At 39.7% G+C, this 17188-nt stretch overlaps 1 protein-coding gene across 1 annotated transcript in view; it reads right to left on the bottom strand.

Annotated features, from left to right (window-relative positions):
* Nucleotides 1-17188, bottom strand: part of CASQ2 (calsequestrin 2 (cardiac muscle)) — a 127595-nt gene that overhangs the window by 78903 nt on the left and 31504 nt on the right. Inside the window, exons 2-3 of the mRNA XM_006895673.1 lie at nt 9229-9313; nt 4146-4246 (exon numbers count right to left, since the gene is read on the bottom strand). Of these exons, the coding sequence (XP_006895735.1) occupies nt 4146-4246; nt 9229-9313 (186 nt within the window). The remainder of the gene's footprint in view (nt 1-4145; nt 4247-9228; nt 9314-17188) is intronic.

The raw sequence follows: 17188 nt of genomic DNA, 5'->3' as shown, positions 1-17188 counted from the left end.
ATAGATCTGATTGCTATGCATACCATCAGGTGAAATCCATGTGTATAACTTGTGTTTATGTTTCTTATAAAAAGTATTTGCAATGAATAAGTCATTGATTTTACAAAATTCAATCATTCTATCTCCAGCTTCATTTCTGTCACCAAGCCCATATTTTCCAACTACTGATTCTTCTCTGTTCCCAATTTTGTGTTCCAGTCAGCCATTATTATCAATGCATCTTGATTGCATGTTCGATCAATCGCCGACTGTAAACATTGGTAGAAATCATCTATTTCTTCTTCTTTGGCTCTGGTTGTTGGGGCATATATCTAAATGATAGTGGTATTCACTGGACTTCCTTGTAAGCGTATGGATATAATCCTATCACTCACAATGTTGTACTTCAAGATGGATCCAGAAATTACTTTTTTAACTATCAAAGCAACCCCATTTTTCCTCACCTTTTCATCTCCGGAGTAATATATCATATGATCATCTGACTCAAAAACCCCCAGGCCAGTCCATCTCATCTCTCCAATGCCTAGTATGTCAATATTTATGCATTCCATTTCCTTCTTAACAATTTCAAATTTTCCTACATTCACTGTTCTCACATTCCATGTTCTAATCACTAATGTCTGCTTACAGCTATTCCTCTTCTTTTGTATTTCCATACTTGAAAGTTCTACCTAGGTTGCCCTTTCTGTTAGTCTATGTGTGTTCTGTTGTATAGTATTTCATAAATTGGTTGCCTTTTAGTGCTGCATAATATTCCATTGTGTGAATGTACCATCATTTCTCTATCCATTTGTTTATGGGCACATGGGCTGTTCCCATTTCCATCTTCTTGCTGTTGCGAACAATCTACAATGAAAATAGGTGTACATATTTCTGTTTGTGCCTCAGCCCTGATTTCCTTGGAGTATAGTGGAATTACTGGCTCTTTAATCAACAACCTACCTTGCTTTAATCAACAACCTATGACCTTGCTTGCTGAAACAGAGGACTTGAAGCTATTGCTGAAGAAGGTCAAATACTGCAGTCTTCAATATGGATTGAAGCTCAACATCAAGAAGACAAAGATTCTCACCATTTGTGCCAACTGACAACATCATGATAGATGGAAAAGAGATGGAGATTGTTACCGATTCCATTTTACTTGGGTTCACAATCTTGGCACTAGCAATCAGGAAATCAAAAGACAAGTTGTATTGGGAAAGTCTGCTGTCAGGGACCTCTCCAAAGTGCTGAAGAGCAATGATGTCAATCTGGAGATTAAGGTGTGTCTGATCAAAGCAATGGTCTTTGCAGTTACTTGCTATGCTTCAGAGAGCTGGACAATGACTAACCATGACAGAAGAGGAGTTGATGCCTTTGAGTTGTGGTGTTGGAGAAGAGTGTTGAATATACCATAAACTGCCAAGAGAACAAGCAATTCTGACCAAGAGAGGGTGAAACCAGGTTGCTCCTTGGAGGCTAGGATTTTGAAACTCCATCTCACATACTTTGAGCTTGTGGCCAGGAGGGACCAGACCTTGGAGAAGGACATCATGCTTGGAAGGGTGGAGGGATATAGCACAAGAGAAGAAGATATGGATGAGATGGATTTATACACTGACTGCAGTAATGGGGTCAAGTGTGTCAGAAACAGTGAGATTGGCTCAGGATAGAGCAGAGTTCAGAGATACTGTTCATGTGGTCACTATGAATAACATTAGACTCAACAGCACATAACAACATGGGGTTTCTACATTCACCTTTTAAAGAACATGTTATACTGCCTTCCATAGTGGTTGTACCATTTAAAAATCCCACCAACAGTGCATGAGAGTTCCAATCTTTCTACATCCTCGCCAACATTTATTGTTTGCTGTCCTATCGCTGCTGGGGTGATGTGGTATCTCATTTTTGTTTAGATTTACATATCTGTGATTGTTAGTGATTCAAACCATGCCCTCATGTGTCTGTTAGCTATCCAAATACTCTCCGCGATGATGAATCTTTTCACATCTTTTGTCTGTTTTGGATGACCAGTCTTTTCCTTGTGTAATATTTTGCACATTTTAGTTATGAGTCCCTTGTCTGAAACATCACTGCCAGATATTATTTTCCCAGTCTGTGGGATTTTTCAACTTATTGGACAAAATTTTTGATGTACAGAGCGATTTGATTTACAGAAGATCCCAGTCATAGATGTTATCCTTTCCTGCTTCTGTATTTTTTTGCTGTGTTTGCAAGCCTATTCATATCAGAGACTAGTTTTTTTTCCCCTATTTTTCTCTAATGATTTTATGTTTTACCCCCTAGTGTCTGATCCCCATTGAGTTGGCTTTTGTATATGGAGTGAGATGTAGGCCGTGTTTCCGTTTTCCACAGGTATATTTACAGTTTTGCCAGCAACATTTGTAAAAGAGGCTGTTGTTTTATCATTTAATGTTTTTTGTTTCCTTGTGAAATATTGATTGGCAGTAGATAAATGGATTGGTTTCTGCGTTCTCAATTCTATTCCATTTGTCTATGTGCCTGTCATTGAACCAATACCATGTTGTTATCATTACTATGGCTATGTTGTGAGATTAGGAAGTGTGATGCCTTTTACTTTGTTTTTATTTTTCACTTAAGAACTTCACTTATTCAGAAAAGAGAATTATACTTTATCCAGCAGGGAAAACAAGCACATCCATGTCATTGCACTCCCTGTGAACAGCATCAGAGTGTTACAAGGAATTGGCCTTCACTCAAGAGGTGAGCTTACTGGTCTGTGGGCAATTCTATTCTGCTTGCCAAGTATTGATTAAAGAATAGGCATGTTAACATGACACAACTAACAAGTGTGCAAATGAAAACGCGCTAGCCCCATTTACACATTGACATACTGGGCATTGGTGAAATACAATGGATTGGTGTGGGACATTTTTTGTCAGATAATCATGTGCTCTGCAAAAAAAAAAAAAAAAAGAATAGGCATGTGACCCAATTCTGACCGAAGAGATTTCAGGATAGATTTGCCAATGGCATTTGGAAAATGAGAAGGTGATGTGCCAGATGCTCACCATCCTGTAATGAGATTGAAGACAAAAGGCAACCCACCAAAAACAGCATTATGTAAACACTGAGGTGGAGCCCTGATCGAGTCTAAAATCTGATCTCTGTTCTTCCACTCTATGTGGATCAATCACACTGCTTACTGTTTAACGTAAATAGCGTCTGCTTTCTGTACTTGTATCTGAGAACCTCGCCTGAACGGATAGAATTCATACAGTAACCTGTTGGTTCAGAGTTGTTCTCGTACCTCCTAAGTTGTTAGAACTTTGAATAGGGTCAATGAAATAGTGAAGCAGGGTCTATGGATACTTTTTCTGCACTAGGGTTTATGGATACTTTCTCTGCAGAAGATGGCCTTCATTCGACTTCTGCTCCTCTCCCTGGATTTTGGAGGGTCTGGAGAAAGCAATACAACACTGGGTACCATCTTGCCAACAGGAACAATCAGTATGGATGATAAACAGTACGTTCTACATTTGTTCGTTTTATTTATTTATTGTTCATTTATTTAAATGTGTTTGCACACATTTAGCTTCAGAGCTGTTATTGAAAGTATGAGTTTATCAATGGAGAAAGTATTTTTTGTTTCCTTTTTTTGGGCAAATGGATCTGAGGGTGTATATACTTCTATGACTGAGAAGTGAGTGAGCTATTGGAGCTTGGGGGCCCGGGGGGTGTCAATAGTCCCATCTCTTCTTTATTCAGTTCTGAGGATAATTCAGAATAATCTAGTTGATTTTTACTCTTCTCTTTCTTCTATCTTTAAATCTCTTTCCCACACTCTCTTTCTCTTTAGCAACACTGGAATAAAGCCAAGGGAATTTCAGGGGAAGTCATTCTATAACTGGTAAAAGAATGACCATGTTACTACTGCACAGTCCAGATTTGTGACCTTCTGGTTACTAACAAAACAGTTTCCTAGGCGACTTAAGGGCCAGCTTCCTAGTAAAAGTAAACAGTACTGTGAAACCTCTTATAATGTTTTTGAGAAGCTTGAGAAATCTGTCTTAAGCCAACTCAGGTTCTCCAGCTTTTTTGCTCTTACTCTGGGGTTTTGGTTCCCCACTACATTTGAGCCTAAATAACACCATGCAGAAACATTATTCAAATATGCTTACATCCAAAAGAAATTCCACCAAGACATCAGCAGCAAATTCACCATCAAATTCAATTTTGCGATCACCTTTAAGAATATAGAGGCTTCCTTCTTCGTCAAAACCTGGAAGATACAAAGAGATCCCAAGGAAAGGTTATTCTAATGTAGAAGGAGAAATGTATGGTATGAGGTCTGGCTCTGGGCCTTCTTGACAGGGCAGTCAGGATCAACAGAACAAGTGTAAATCCAATGACTACTTCCCTGGGAAAACACCATCACTGCTTTCAGATAAGAGATTGAATTTTAAATAGTTACGAACCAACCTGTATATGAACTTTGTAAGTAAATTGTATAAAATAAAAATTTTATAAAGAAAAAAAGAACCAGTCTGAATTTAAACTTAAAAGGAAAAGTTCTTCATACTGCCACTACACTAATTTCCCAAAACACAGTGCCATGGATTTAATTCTCAATCACTTGCTATACATCATAGAGCTGTACAATAACTAAGGATAACAGAGGAAGAGTTGATGCATTGGTGTTGGAGTGCTAGCGAACAGTATTGGACCACCAGGAGAACAAATAAGATCTGTCTTATAGAGAGTGAAACCCAGTATCTCCTTGGAGGCTAGGATTTTGAAGCTCCATCTCACATACTTTGGGTACATGGCCAAGAGGGACCAGTCCTTGGAGAAGGACATCACGCTTGGAAGGGTGGAGGGACAGAACAGGAGAGGAAGACTCCAGATGAGATGAATTGACATGGTAAGTGGGGCAGTAGGATTAAGTGTGTCTGAAGTAAGACTGGTTCAGGATAGGGCTGTGTTCCAAGCTATTGTATATAGTATCCCTATGCGTCACTGGGAACCCCATACACATAACAACAATAACCCTTCCCAAAAAATAACCCTTCCCCTAAAATACATGTCAGCCTGGCTAGTATGTGCTTATCCTATTATAAATCTTCACTTCTGTGATGTTAATGAAACAAAATTAGAAGCAGTTATGTAGTGATATAATCAAGGCCCCTGATGTGATCAGTCAATTCATTTTAAGGGGATTAGGACTGCACCTACAATAACAACAATAACAACAGGGCAGGATGCTACATCCTTAATTAGTCTACGGCCCTCCTTCTATATAGAAAGCATTTCCTTGGGGTGGGGTCTGCATCATCTTTCATGTTACAAAACATGAGAGAGAGGAATCTCAATACCACCAAGAAAGAGAAGTTGGGAGTAGAGCATGTTTTTTGGGCTCAGGTTCCTATGCTATTGTTGTGTTAGGTGTTGTCAAGTATAACTCATAGAGACTCTATGAAGAAAAGATCTGAACCCTGTTTGATCCTGTGCCGTCCTCACACTTCCTGACACACATAGGGTGTGTCAAATGCCATAAGGGTCACAAAGTGGCCAGGTTTTGGTGGTGCTCCCTGATTAAGACAGACTAGGGAACAGGATTGGCTACCCACTTCTTAAATAACAGGGCTTTGAAAATCCTATGAACAGTAGAGGAGTGAGGATAGTTATAGTAGTGTAGTGGGAGAGCCCAGTTGAAATGGTGTAGTGGTAGAGTCAGTTGAAATGAGGAAAAACACTAATAAACATCTAATAATTGGAACATGGATGTACGTAGCTTGAAGGTTGGAAAACTGGAAATTTTAAAAAATGAAATGGAACACACGAACATAGACATATTAGGCATGAGTGAAATGAGATGGACCAGCTTTCACAACTTTGAATCAGATAATTATGTGGTATACTATATAGGGAATTTGGAAACAGGAGTGGTATCCACTTCCTAAACAACATGCCTCCAGAAACTCTATGAACTTTGATAAATGTCAATAGTTGTAGAGGGGCTAGGAGTCATGCTCGACTCAAAGACAATCAACAACAACATGCAGGGAACGAAAAACAGAAGAAGAATGACGTTGCATTCATAGTAAAAAAAGAAAAAGTCAACTTCAAGTTGACAAATACAATGTTGTGAGTGATAGGATGACAGCCGTACACATACGAGGAAGACCAGTTAACACGACTATTCCTGTGTTGAGAAACTCTTAAAATCAGAAAAGAAAAAACCAAAATAAAACAGAGAAAACAAGCTTTCTCTTGGATGCAGCACACTGAATTTGGACTTTCCACTCCTAAACTGTGAGAGAACGAATTCCTGTTTGTTAAAGTCATCTCCTTGTATCTTTTTTATAGGCAGCACTAGACTAGATAAATATTTTGAAAGTTGAAAAATTTCACCACCCTCCTGACTCCAGAGCCTGACAGTCTAGTCCCTCCACAATGCAGGGCCAGCCTTATCTGCTGAATATTCCCTTTGGCAGGCCTACGCTTCTTTGAGAAATACTTTCTTAATCCTTTGTGCTACTCCCACTGCTTTTGGAGCACGATGATAGGTAAGAGTGAGCAAAGGAAATGTCGTAGAGCATAACTTTCTCATACTTATGTTCACCCCTTCCCACTGCACTCTCCACCACACCCCAGCTTGGTCAGTTCTTTCAGACCTCAGCTAAGACTTATTTTCCCAGTAAGGTCAATTCAATGGTACAAGCTTTGTCTTCCATGTAGGAAACTAAGGTTTGATTCCTGCCCAAAGTACCTCAATCATAGCTGCCATTCTTCTGTCAGTAGAGACTTGATGTGGAACAGATTTCAACAGTTTCCAGACTAACACAGACTAGGAATAAAGGTCTTGTGATATACTTCTAAAACCAAAAAAAAATCCCGTTAATCTGATCTTGTTGTATACAGGACTGCCACGAGTTAGAACGATGTGGTAGCCAATGACAAAACTACAGCAGAAATCTCTGAGAGTAAGACCACAGTCTTCCTGGTATCCTACTTCCTTGCAGACTCTGGGCACAATGTTTTTGTCGTTAGGTGCCACTGAGTCGATTATGATTCATAGATACCCTATAAACAAAAGATCTGAACCCTGTTCTATCGGCGCCATCCTCACAGTTCGTGACACACGAGAGTCTGCTGTAACAGTCACCGTGTCAGTCCACCTGGTTGAGAGTTGTCCTCTCCTTCGCTGACCCTCCACCCTTCCCAGTATCATATTCCTCTCCAAGGAACAGCCTCTCCTAGCAAATGCACACTGACTATCCCATAAATGTTTATGAACAGAATAAATGCCTGTTGCGGCAGAATCTTTCTTGTATGTCTTCTTTTCCAGTTATCCGGTCAACGCTGACCGCAAGGGCATCGTCTCCTTGACTGTTCTCCAGCACTGTTAGTGTAATGCTGTGTACTTTAGCAAATGTTTGCTAGAAAATGGCATTTCCCCCAGGAATGCTAAATAGCTGAGGCTGGCATTTAGTCCAACTGTATGACACTCTAATTCCTTAGATTAATTGTTTTCAGACTCTCTATTCATTGGAGAATGCTCCAAATGAGCTCTTCTGTAGAAACCTTCAGGGCAAGAGAAGTCTGCTGTGCCCAAAGGCAATTCTGGGGATCCTCTGACACAGTGGGTAGCCCTGATTATAAATCAAAAGATGCATCAGGCCAGCTCTCTTTGGAATCAGCAATGGCTTGTCTCCATAGACGCATTAGTCAGTATCCACTGTTGGGTTCTGGTTTGAGGGAAACTACTTAGGATGCAATTGCATTAGTTCAGGCAGAACCTGATGGAAGCCAAACTAAGGCAAAGGGAGAGACGATAAAAATGAAAGGTAAAGGTCACAAAGTGCAACTACTGCCCAGTAAGCTCTGAGGATCAGAGAGCCAGAAAGATGCTGCCAGGCTGAGGTTGGAGAAAGGTTCCTGTAGACGTCGAGAGCTCCATCATGGCCTTGCTGAAAGACTATCTCCTGGTTCATTCTAATGAACACTTGCCACAACTTGTCCTCCACAAACTCGTAAATCATCCAAGTACTGCTCTTTCCTTCTAACTAAACTTACTGAAAAATCTCCCAAATTTAATTTCTCCTTAAAACCAGGGGAAAGGAGAAGACAGAGGTATCATGCTACAGGGAGGGGAGGCTAAACTCATTAAGTTGGTTTTGACTCTAGGGAAAAAATTTACTATGCTTTGCTTCCTTACTCACGGGAAAGACTACTCCTTAATTTATCTCCTGGGAAAGAGATGCCGCAGACATATGTACTAATTCACTATTATCTTATGGTCAGGAATTTTCATTCCTGTCTAACTGAAATATGGACTCATGCAATTGAAATCATTTTAGTAAAAAAATCAGCCCTTCTTGAAAAATGAAATAGTAAACAGTTGTCTTACATACTTTTACAGGATAATGCAATTTCAGGGACCTGAAAATATTTATTGAATCACCTCTAATCTTACTATTTTTTTAACTCTGTGCTTACTACTCCAAAACTAATTAACCTTTCTTCAGAGGTCCTATTCTATAATCTCCTTCTATTTTTTTAATAGCCTCTCTTCACTGGCCATGCAGAAAAAGCCAAATGGTCAGTAGATGTGGGTATGTGTTTGAAAACTGGAGGAGTTACCTGTCCTTGAGATTATGGGTTTAGAAACGTTAGAGTGGACTTCCACTTAAGTATAACCTATTGACATGAGAGATTACAACTTCTACCGTGTATCCACTTAAGTGTTCCTCTCCAAAATCCACCTCGTCAAACTTGGTGATAAGGCCCAGCTGGGCTTCAGCCTTAAATTTAGAAGCTACAGAGACCCCAGAGTCAACCCCATTAAAGCTATCTTTTGTTGCTTGCTTTAGTCAAGAGGCAAGGAGATAACAGGTGATGGAAGAAGAGATCCAACCTCTTTCAGAAAGATCTGCCTGATGGAGAAACAGAGAAGTTGGCCTTTGAACTCGATTTAATTGCAGAAAATGAAGGCTTAGTTCTTTAGAGTTATTCTGTCCAGTAAGGAACTGTTCATTGTAAGAACACAAAAATATAACAGATGGTTAATGAGAAACTTTATTCAGTTCAGGTCTGTGTTTATTTTTATGAAACTCTTTGTAAACAAAACTAAGGTATGCAGTCATTTTATATTTGTCTTAAAAGCAGTTCTGTTATCACTCAAGCATAAATGCAGTGATGCTTTGCTGTTTTACAAGAGACATTTGTTTCTTTCTGATCTAGCTCAAAAGTTACACTTACCCAGTTTTTTGGCAAGCTTGGCTTCTTTCTTGGCATCCACCATCACAAAACCTATATCTTTATGCTCAAGGACCTGTGCCACAAGCTGAAGAGAAAACAGACGGGAAGTTGAGTGGGTTAAAGGGGGGAAATTGTAGAAAATATCACAGGACAATATTTTGAGGGTTCTCCCCCTTCCTGCTACTTTCACTAATTCAAATAGCAGCTAAAGAACACTGCGTACGCTAATACCTCAGTTGAAGGATGACTCAGCAGAATGAGGATGACCAAGGAGAGAAAATATGAAACCCGACCTAGGATAAAAGAGGTGGACGAATTGTCTATTCAATGTCATATCCTCTGCTGGCCCTGCCATAGAGAACATATTAATTGAAAGAGAGAAGAATCAGAAAGGAAGTAAAGGTAGCTGAGAAAGGGCTCTCAGAATCCTGCCCTTGATTCCAGAGCAGCCAGGGACAAGGTGGGGACACAGGAGGAGCAAAGACAAATTGAAGGTTGTTAATCTACAGGAGGTCCATGCCTCTGTATTCTGGCATCGTCTTCTGGTCTCCCCATCACATGCTTGTGGCATGTTGTTAGGTGCCACTAGTGTCCCGTGCAGCAGGAGGCATTACCTGATCCCGCACCATGCTCACAAACGCTGTTGTGCTGAAGCTTGCACATTTAGTGTACCTCACAAAACCCCTGAGAAGACCTCTCAAGGTTTCCTAAAGCCCATTGAGAGTGGTGTCTCTCATGTTACTCTTTCATAGCTACTTATTTCAGTCCCAACTCCTTATTAACCTCTGATAACTGTTTACCTATTCTCCAATTTCATATCTTTTTTTTCCTTCAATAATGCTATTGAAATGGAATCATGTTGTTATTGTTGTTGTTGTTGTTATGTGCCATCGAGACACTTGCAACTCACAGAGACCCTGTGTACAACAGCCCCGAAACCTGCTTTATCCTGTGCCAACCATATTGTCTCTAACACACTTAACCCCATTACCTCAGTCACTGTACCTCTTTCTCTGTCCCTCTACCCTTCCAAGAGTGATGTTCCTCTCCAAGGACCAGTCCTTCCTTGCAATATGCCCAGAGTATGTCAGATAAGGCCTCAGAATCATACTGTCTGTAAATCTTTGGAGCTGACTTTTTAAAATCAGCATAATTCTTTCTCTGGAGAGTCATCCAGCTTGTTGTATACATCAATAGTTCAGTGCAAGATTGGAAGATCCTTGACAAGATGAATTGATTCAGTGACTGGGGTAGTGGGGGTAGGTGTGTCAGAGACAGTAACATTGACTCAGGATAGAGCAGGGTTCAGAGCTGATGTAGATAGGGTTACTACGAGTCTCAAGTGACCTGATGGCACATAATAATAACATTTCTGATATGGGAGTACTGCAGACTGATTAATCTTCCTCTGTTGCATGTCATCTGGGCAATCTAGAGGTGTAAATGGGTAGAGAGTTGTCCTTTTAACCCAAAGTTGATGCTCTCATGGAGGTTCAAATCCTCTGCTCTGAGAGAGTAAGATGAGTGTCTCCTTTTTAGTTTACTGTCTACAAAAGCTCAATATAGAGACATCATAAAAGACAAATTAAGACCAAGCTTAGAAGCCTTCGCCTATGGTATAGAGGCTGTCAAATACAGCCAGAAATATACAACCAAGAAAGGATAAAATTGATGAATGAGACCCTTAAAAGATTAAATTCCTGTGTGCATAAAAACTTTTTTCAATAGTGTGAAAAGAAAACCTACTAACTGGGAAAAAAGCATTTGCCAATACCATCTCAGACAAGGATCTCATAACAAAAGTTTACAAAATCCTACAGGACCTCCACAAGAAAAAGACTGATAACCCAGTTACAAAATGGACAAGAGACATGAAAAGACTTTTCACAGAGGAAGAATGCATTTGGATGGCCAACAGACACATGAAGAAATGCTCAAAAAAATGCACTGAAAATAAGAGAGATACAAATCAAAGATACAATGAGATACAATCTCACTCCTATAGCAGTGGCAAAGGTTAATAGAACAGCAAGTAATAAATGTTGGAGTTATATGGAGAAATAAGAACTGTCATACACTGTAGATGGGACTACAGAATAATACAACCATTCTGGAAGGAAGTTTGGTGTTTCCTCAAAAAGCTGAACATAGAAATTCCATGTGATCCAGCTATTCTACTCCTAAGAAATTAGAACTAAGATACAAATGGAGATTTGTACACCAATGTTCATACCATAGGGTCACATAATTTGGTGGGTGGAGGGAGGGGGGGTAAAGAAAATGGGAAAGATCCAGCAGGGATCAGGAAAGACAGGGTAATAATGGGCATAATTTAATGGTGATTGATTTTATAACACATAGTAAATAAGAATGATTGTATGAAACACAACGTGAATGAAGGGTAGTATGAAATACAAAGTATATGAATTCTGTATGCAAGCCAATGTAAAATTTTTTTAGAAAGTAAAAAAGATTTATACAAATTAAAAACGTACCAGCTGTGAGTCTGTCAAACAGTTAAAAAGACCTTGACTTTAACTTAATTTAGGATAATGTTGCTATAATATTCACACGGAACTTCTTGTGTGCATGTTTGTCTTACCCTCTCTGAGATAAACTCTCAGGGAAAGCAATTTCTGGTTATATAGTAGCTTCATGTCTGGAGTTTAAGGAAAGTGACAGACATTTCACATCCACCCCAGCAATGTATGAGTGACCTGGCTTCTCTGCATTCGTGCCAGTATGTGGTGTTGTCACTATTTTTATTTTAGCCATTATGACAGGGGTGTAGTGATATTTTGATGTGGTGCAGATTTTCATTTTCTCAATGGCTAATTATGTTGCATATTTTGCAATATGGTTATTTGCCATGGATTTTGATGTAAAGACTACGCACCCTTTGCCTACCTGTAGATAACAAATTTTGTTATCTTTTTTAACCCTATAGATTTTATATTTTACATTAAAGCCCATGGTCCATTTTGAAGAAAATTTTATTTAATAAGTGAGTGGCATCCACTTCCTAAACAACATGCCTCTGGAAACTATGAACTTTGAGAAAATGACGGTAGTTATAGAGAGGCTTCACGTCTTTTGTTCATAGGGTCACTGTGAGTTGTGCTCGACTGGATGGCAATCAACAACAATAACATATGAAAATCAGATTGATGTTTAATTTTTTGGTCAGTGGATATCCTATTACTCAGTACCATTTATTGAAAAGTCCTCCAATGAATTATTTTTGTACTTTTGTAGAATATCAGCTGAAATTTGCATCAAGTATATTATTTAGGTGGCATCGATTCTGTTCCACTCATCTATATGTCTGTCCCTTTACCAATACCTCATAGTCTTGATTATAATAGCCAGATAATAAGTCTTGTAATTGAGTACACTGATTCCTTCCACTTTATTCTTCCAAAGTTATTTTAGCTATTTTAGTTTCTTTACCTTTCTGTATGAATTCAAGAATAAACTTGTCTAGGATTATAAAATTTCTTGCTGAACATTGAAAATAATTGCATTAAAGCTTTTCTTTATTTTTTTAGAGAAGAACCATAATCTATTTTGTGTGATGTATCCCATTTCATGACTATAATCTTCCTCTTCATTTATCTGGGTGCTACTTGATCCTGCCTCCCCCCCACATGGACCACCAAAAGAACAAATAGATGTGTCATGGAGAAAGTGCAGCCAGAATGCTCCTTGGAGACAAAGATGGTGAAGCTTCATCTCACATATTTTGGACATGTTGTTTGAAGAAGCTATTGACTGTGTGGATCACAACAAATTGTGTCTAACCTTGAGAAAAATGGGGATCCTAGAGCACTTAATTGTGCTCATGTGAATCTTATACTTGGATCAAGAAGCATAGTTAGAACAGGGGAACACCACATGGTTCAGGATCAGGAAAGGAGTGAGTCAGGAATGCATCCTGTCTCCATACTATTTCAATCAATATGCAGAACAGCTCATTTGGAAGGCTGGACTTTATAAGGAGGAATGTGGCAACAAGATTGGAGGAAGATTCATCAACAATCTGTGTTATGCAAATGACATAACCTTGCTTGCTGAAACTGAAGAGGACATGAGGGGTTTGCTGTAGAAGGTCAAAGACCTTCTATATGGTCTTCTATATGGACATCAAGAGAACAAAGATTCTCACTGCTGGGCCAACTGGCAGCTTCATGATGGATAGAGGAGAGATTGAGATTGTTGATAACTTCAGATTTCTTGATTCTACAATCAACATTCTTGACACCAGCAGTCAGGAAATCAAGAAATGAATTGCTTTGTGAAATTTTTCTATCAGGGATCTCTCTAGAGTACCAAAGAGCAATGATGTCAGTCTGGAGGTTAAGGTGTGCCTGATCCAAGCCATGGTCTGAACAATTACTTGTTATGCATTCAAGAGCTTGACAATAACTAAGGATGATAGAAGAATCATCAATTTCTTTGACTTATGGTGCTGGAGAGGAGTCTTGAACATATTGTGGACTGCTGGGAGAACAAATTAGTCTGTCTTGGAGAGAGAGAAACTAAGCTGTTCCCTGAAGGCAAGGATTTTGAAGCTCTGCCTCATATTGTTTGGACCCAGTCCTTGGAGAGGGACATCATACTGTGAGGGACAGCACAGAAGAGAAAGACCCAGGATGAGATGGATCGACTCAGTGACTGGAGAAATGGGATTAGGTCTGTCGGAGATGATGACATTGGCTCAGGATAGGGCAGGATTCAGAGCTAAATACATAGGGTCACTATGAGTTGCAGGTGACTCAATGGCACCTAACAATAACAACAGCAATCCCTTGAGAAGGAATCTCATGCTTGGAAAGGTGGAGGGTCAGGGAAGGAGAGGAGGTCTCATAACAAGATGGATTGTTATAGTGTCCACAGCAATAGATTCAAATATGTCAGGGATGTTAAGGATGGCACAGTATAGGACAGAGTTCAGATCTGCTGTTCAAAGTTTGTTATAATGGCACTTAAAGGCGACAACTATTTGGTTTCTTTAATCAGAATTGTTTTGGTTTTCAGCATCATACATCTTTTGTTAGAGTTAAGCCTAATACTTAATTTTTTGAGATAATGTAAATGATATTCTATTTTTAATTTTCATGTTTACACACTCACTGAATCTATAGAAATAAAATTTGGTTTTTGTATGCTTATTTTGTGTCCTATGTGTCTGAACTCACTAGTTCTGAAAGGGTTTTGTCTATAAATTCTTGACATTTCTAGCACTTCCAGTGTTAAGTTGAATAATAAAATGAAAAAGGACATCCTTGCCTTGTTCTCAGTCTTATGGAGAAAGTATGCAGCCCTTTACCAGAACAATATTAGTGGGAGGTATTTTTTGTTGCTCTTTAATAAGGTGAGGAAGATCTTCTCTATTTCACACTTGCTGAAAGGTTTATTTTATGGATGAGATGATATAGAATTGGTGTTAATTCTTCTGTAAATATGTGTTAGAGTTGTCTAATGAAATCATGTAGCCTGGCTATTTCTATTTTGAGAATTCTAAATGTATAAGTTCAGTTTCCTTTTAAAACAAACACAACAAACAAACAAATCAAACAAACCACAGCCATCAAGTTGTCAAGTTCATTCTAACTCATCGTGACTCTCCATTGGGTTTTGTTCTGGGAGAAACTGCCCACCTTTCTTTTGTGGAGTGGATTCAGCGTGCTCAATAACACATAGGCCCTTATGCCAGCAGAGCTCCTTTAAATTATTTCATATTGGATAAGTAGAAGTAGTTTATGTTTTCCCTTGGAAATGAGCCTTCAAAATTCATCACGATTTACTCTAGGTGTTTCTTCCCTTTAGATTTTGCAGAAGCAATGTGATACAGATAGCAAATAGTATTTCAGCTTGATCACAGTCTAGGCAGAAAGTGTCAAACACACTAATATTTCTAGACCATATATTATACTGAGCAGGATAAATAAAAACATACACAGCTTCACATCAGTTCAGGTCGAAATTGCTACCAAACAAGCTCCTCAAAAACTAAAAACAAAACCAACTTTTTGGTTTCGTTTTGGGGTGTGTGTGTACGTGTGTGTGTGTGTGTGTGTGTGTACGTGTGTGTGTGTGTGTGTGTGTGTTTAATCTTGGAACTGTGAATAAGGGATTGGCTCTGCAAATTGTGCTACGAGCACATCTACTTTTCCTTTTATGGTTGTTTCTTCCACTTATTTTTCTGCCTCTCCCCCACATTGCCCTCCATTTCTCCAGCATCTGACTTTTCCTCTTAGATTTCTTCTCTTGTTGATGTATCTGGGGTGTTCCTTTGCCTCTTCATTTTTCCCTCTTTAACATCTCACCTTCTCCTCATCCTCTTTCTTTTCACCTCCTAATACCCCCTTTTCCGAAGAGGACTAAGGGCATTGGTAGACACAGCAGCACACAGAGCTGTTCTGTGAATTATCCCTGGTGGCTGGGGTAGTGGGGTGACAAAGGACAGCCCCCTCCACTTACAGTTTCCTTGCTTACTTGGCTTTTGGCTGGGATTAGGGAAGGTTTAGGCTCATTAGCATCAATGTTTATGTTATGACTCATCTGGAGCTTTCCTGAAATGCTTGTACGGGCCAGTCTTTCTGAAAACTCATTTGGTTTTATTCTATTGTGTTTAATCTGTTAGGCAAGGTCACTTTTAAATGAATTTTCTGGCTCTCATTGTAAGCTCTCATTGTTTATCCTATTTAGTACTGTGAGAATCTTATCTTAAATATTTCCTTGTCTATCATTCAAAGCCGATATTGGTGACAACTAATACTGTGGTCCTATTAGTAAGTTTCTATTCTTCTAGGGTAGAAACCTCTAACAGTGGTTCATACATGTGCATGAGAACCACCGGGGCATTGGGTAAAATGGAGCTTTCTGGGCTTCAGCAACCAGAGTGAAATAGAAGTGGGGTGGGGCTCAGGCGATCACATTTTTCATAAAAACCACACAGCCCCACCCCCTGATTCTGATGCAGCAGATTTCCTACCACACTCTGGAAAATGCTTCTATAAATGGTTGTCAATTCATCCAAAAGCAATCTGGCCTCGTGTTCTTCCAACTGTGACCCGTGGGGCTGAGCTTGGCTCTTTTGTCTGCCCGCCCTTTCACGCACGAGAGAAGAATTTCTAATAGTGAGAACATATGAAATGAGAGAACACAAGCCAAATTAAAACCTGAATGAAACAGTTCCCCTCTCCTAGACACATGCAGGCATGTTGGGAGTTTTTTCAGGTAGATGTAAATTGTATGCTTCTCCAGTCACATAAAACATGGCCTTGCTTGTTACTTTGCTAATGCTTATGTAACTTTTGAAATTATATGAAGATATTCTCTCAAATGAACTCGGTTCTGTTCTTCTCTTTAACTAAATATAACCAATCAGTGTTCTCTCCCACAAATGGATAAGAGAGCCAGCAGTTAGGACTCTCCTAACTTTCTTAAGAAAGATTCTCTTTTCTTTCTTAAGTTACGCAAGTCACCAGGAGCTCCGACCAGCTGAGTCCTGCCCTGTCTCCTCCTTGGCACCCTTACTGACCAACCCTGCAGCACCCTACCACTCTTGCCTCCCACCCTGACTAGACCCAAAGCATGCTTACTTGAATCCTGTCATCACTTACACCAGGCCTAGCAAGTACCCTTGATGAACCTATGCCAAGAGAGGCCTGGGCTGCTTGCTAGCTCCCAATGGGAGTTCAGTAAACTGTGTGGGAGGAGACTGACTGTGGTGAAAGCCTAGAGCCTTCTGGCCAATGCCTGCCATTACCCAATGCCTCCAGGACTAGAGACCGCTGCTGCGCCAGTGGGGCCAGCACTATGTTGTCTACCTCTCTCTTCTGGCTCGATTTTGCTTCTTCCCATGTTCCATCTCTAACTCCGTAGTTCAAATGTCACCTTCTCCTCTCTTCTTCAACCTAAACACCACAAAGCCCAGCTTCAGTCTCCTATTTCA

Source organism: Elephantulus edwardii, unplaced genomic scaffold (genome assembly GCF_000299155.1).
Source record: "Elephantulus edwardii isolate Elephantulus edwardi_28Jun2011 unplaced genomic scaffold, EleEdw1.0 scaffold00174, whole genome shotgun sequence".
Taxonomy (NCBI): Eukaryota; Metazoa; Chordata; class Mammalia; order Macroscelidea; family Macroscelididae; genus Elephantulus; species Elephantulus edwardii.
This window is presented reverse-complemented; position numbering and strand designations above follow the sequence as displayed.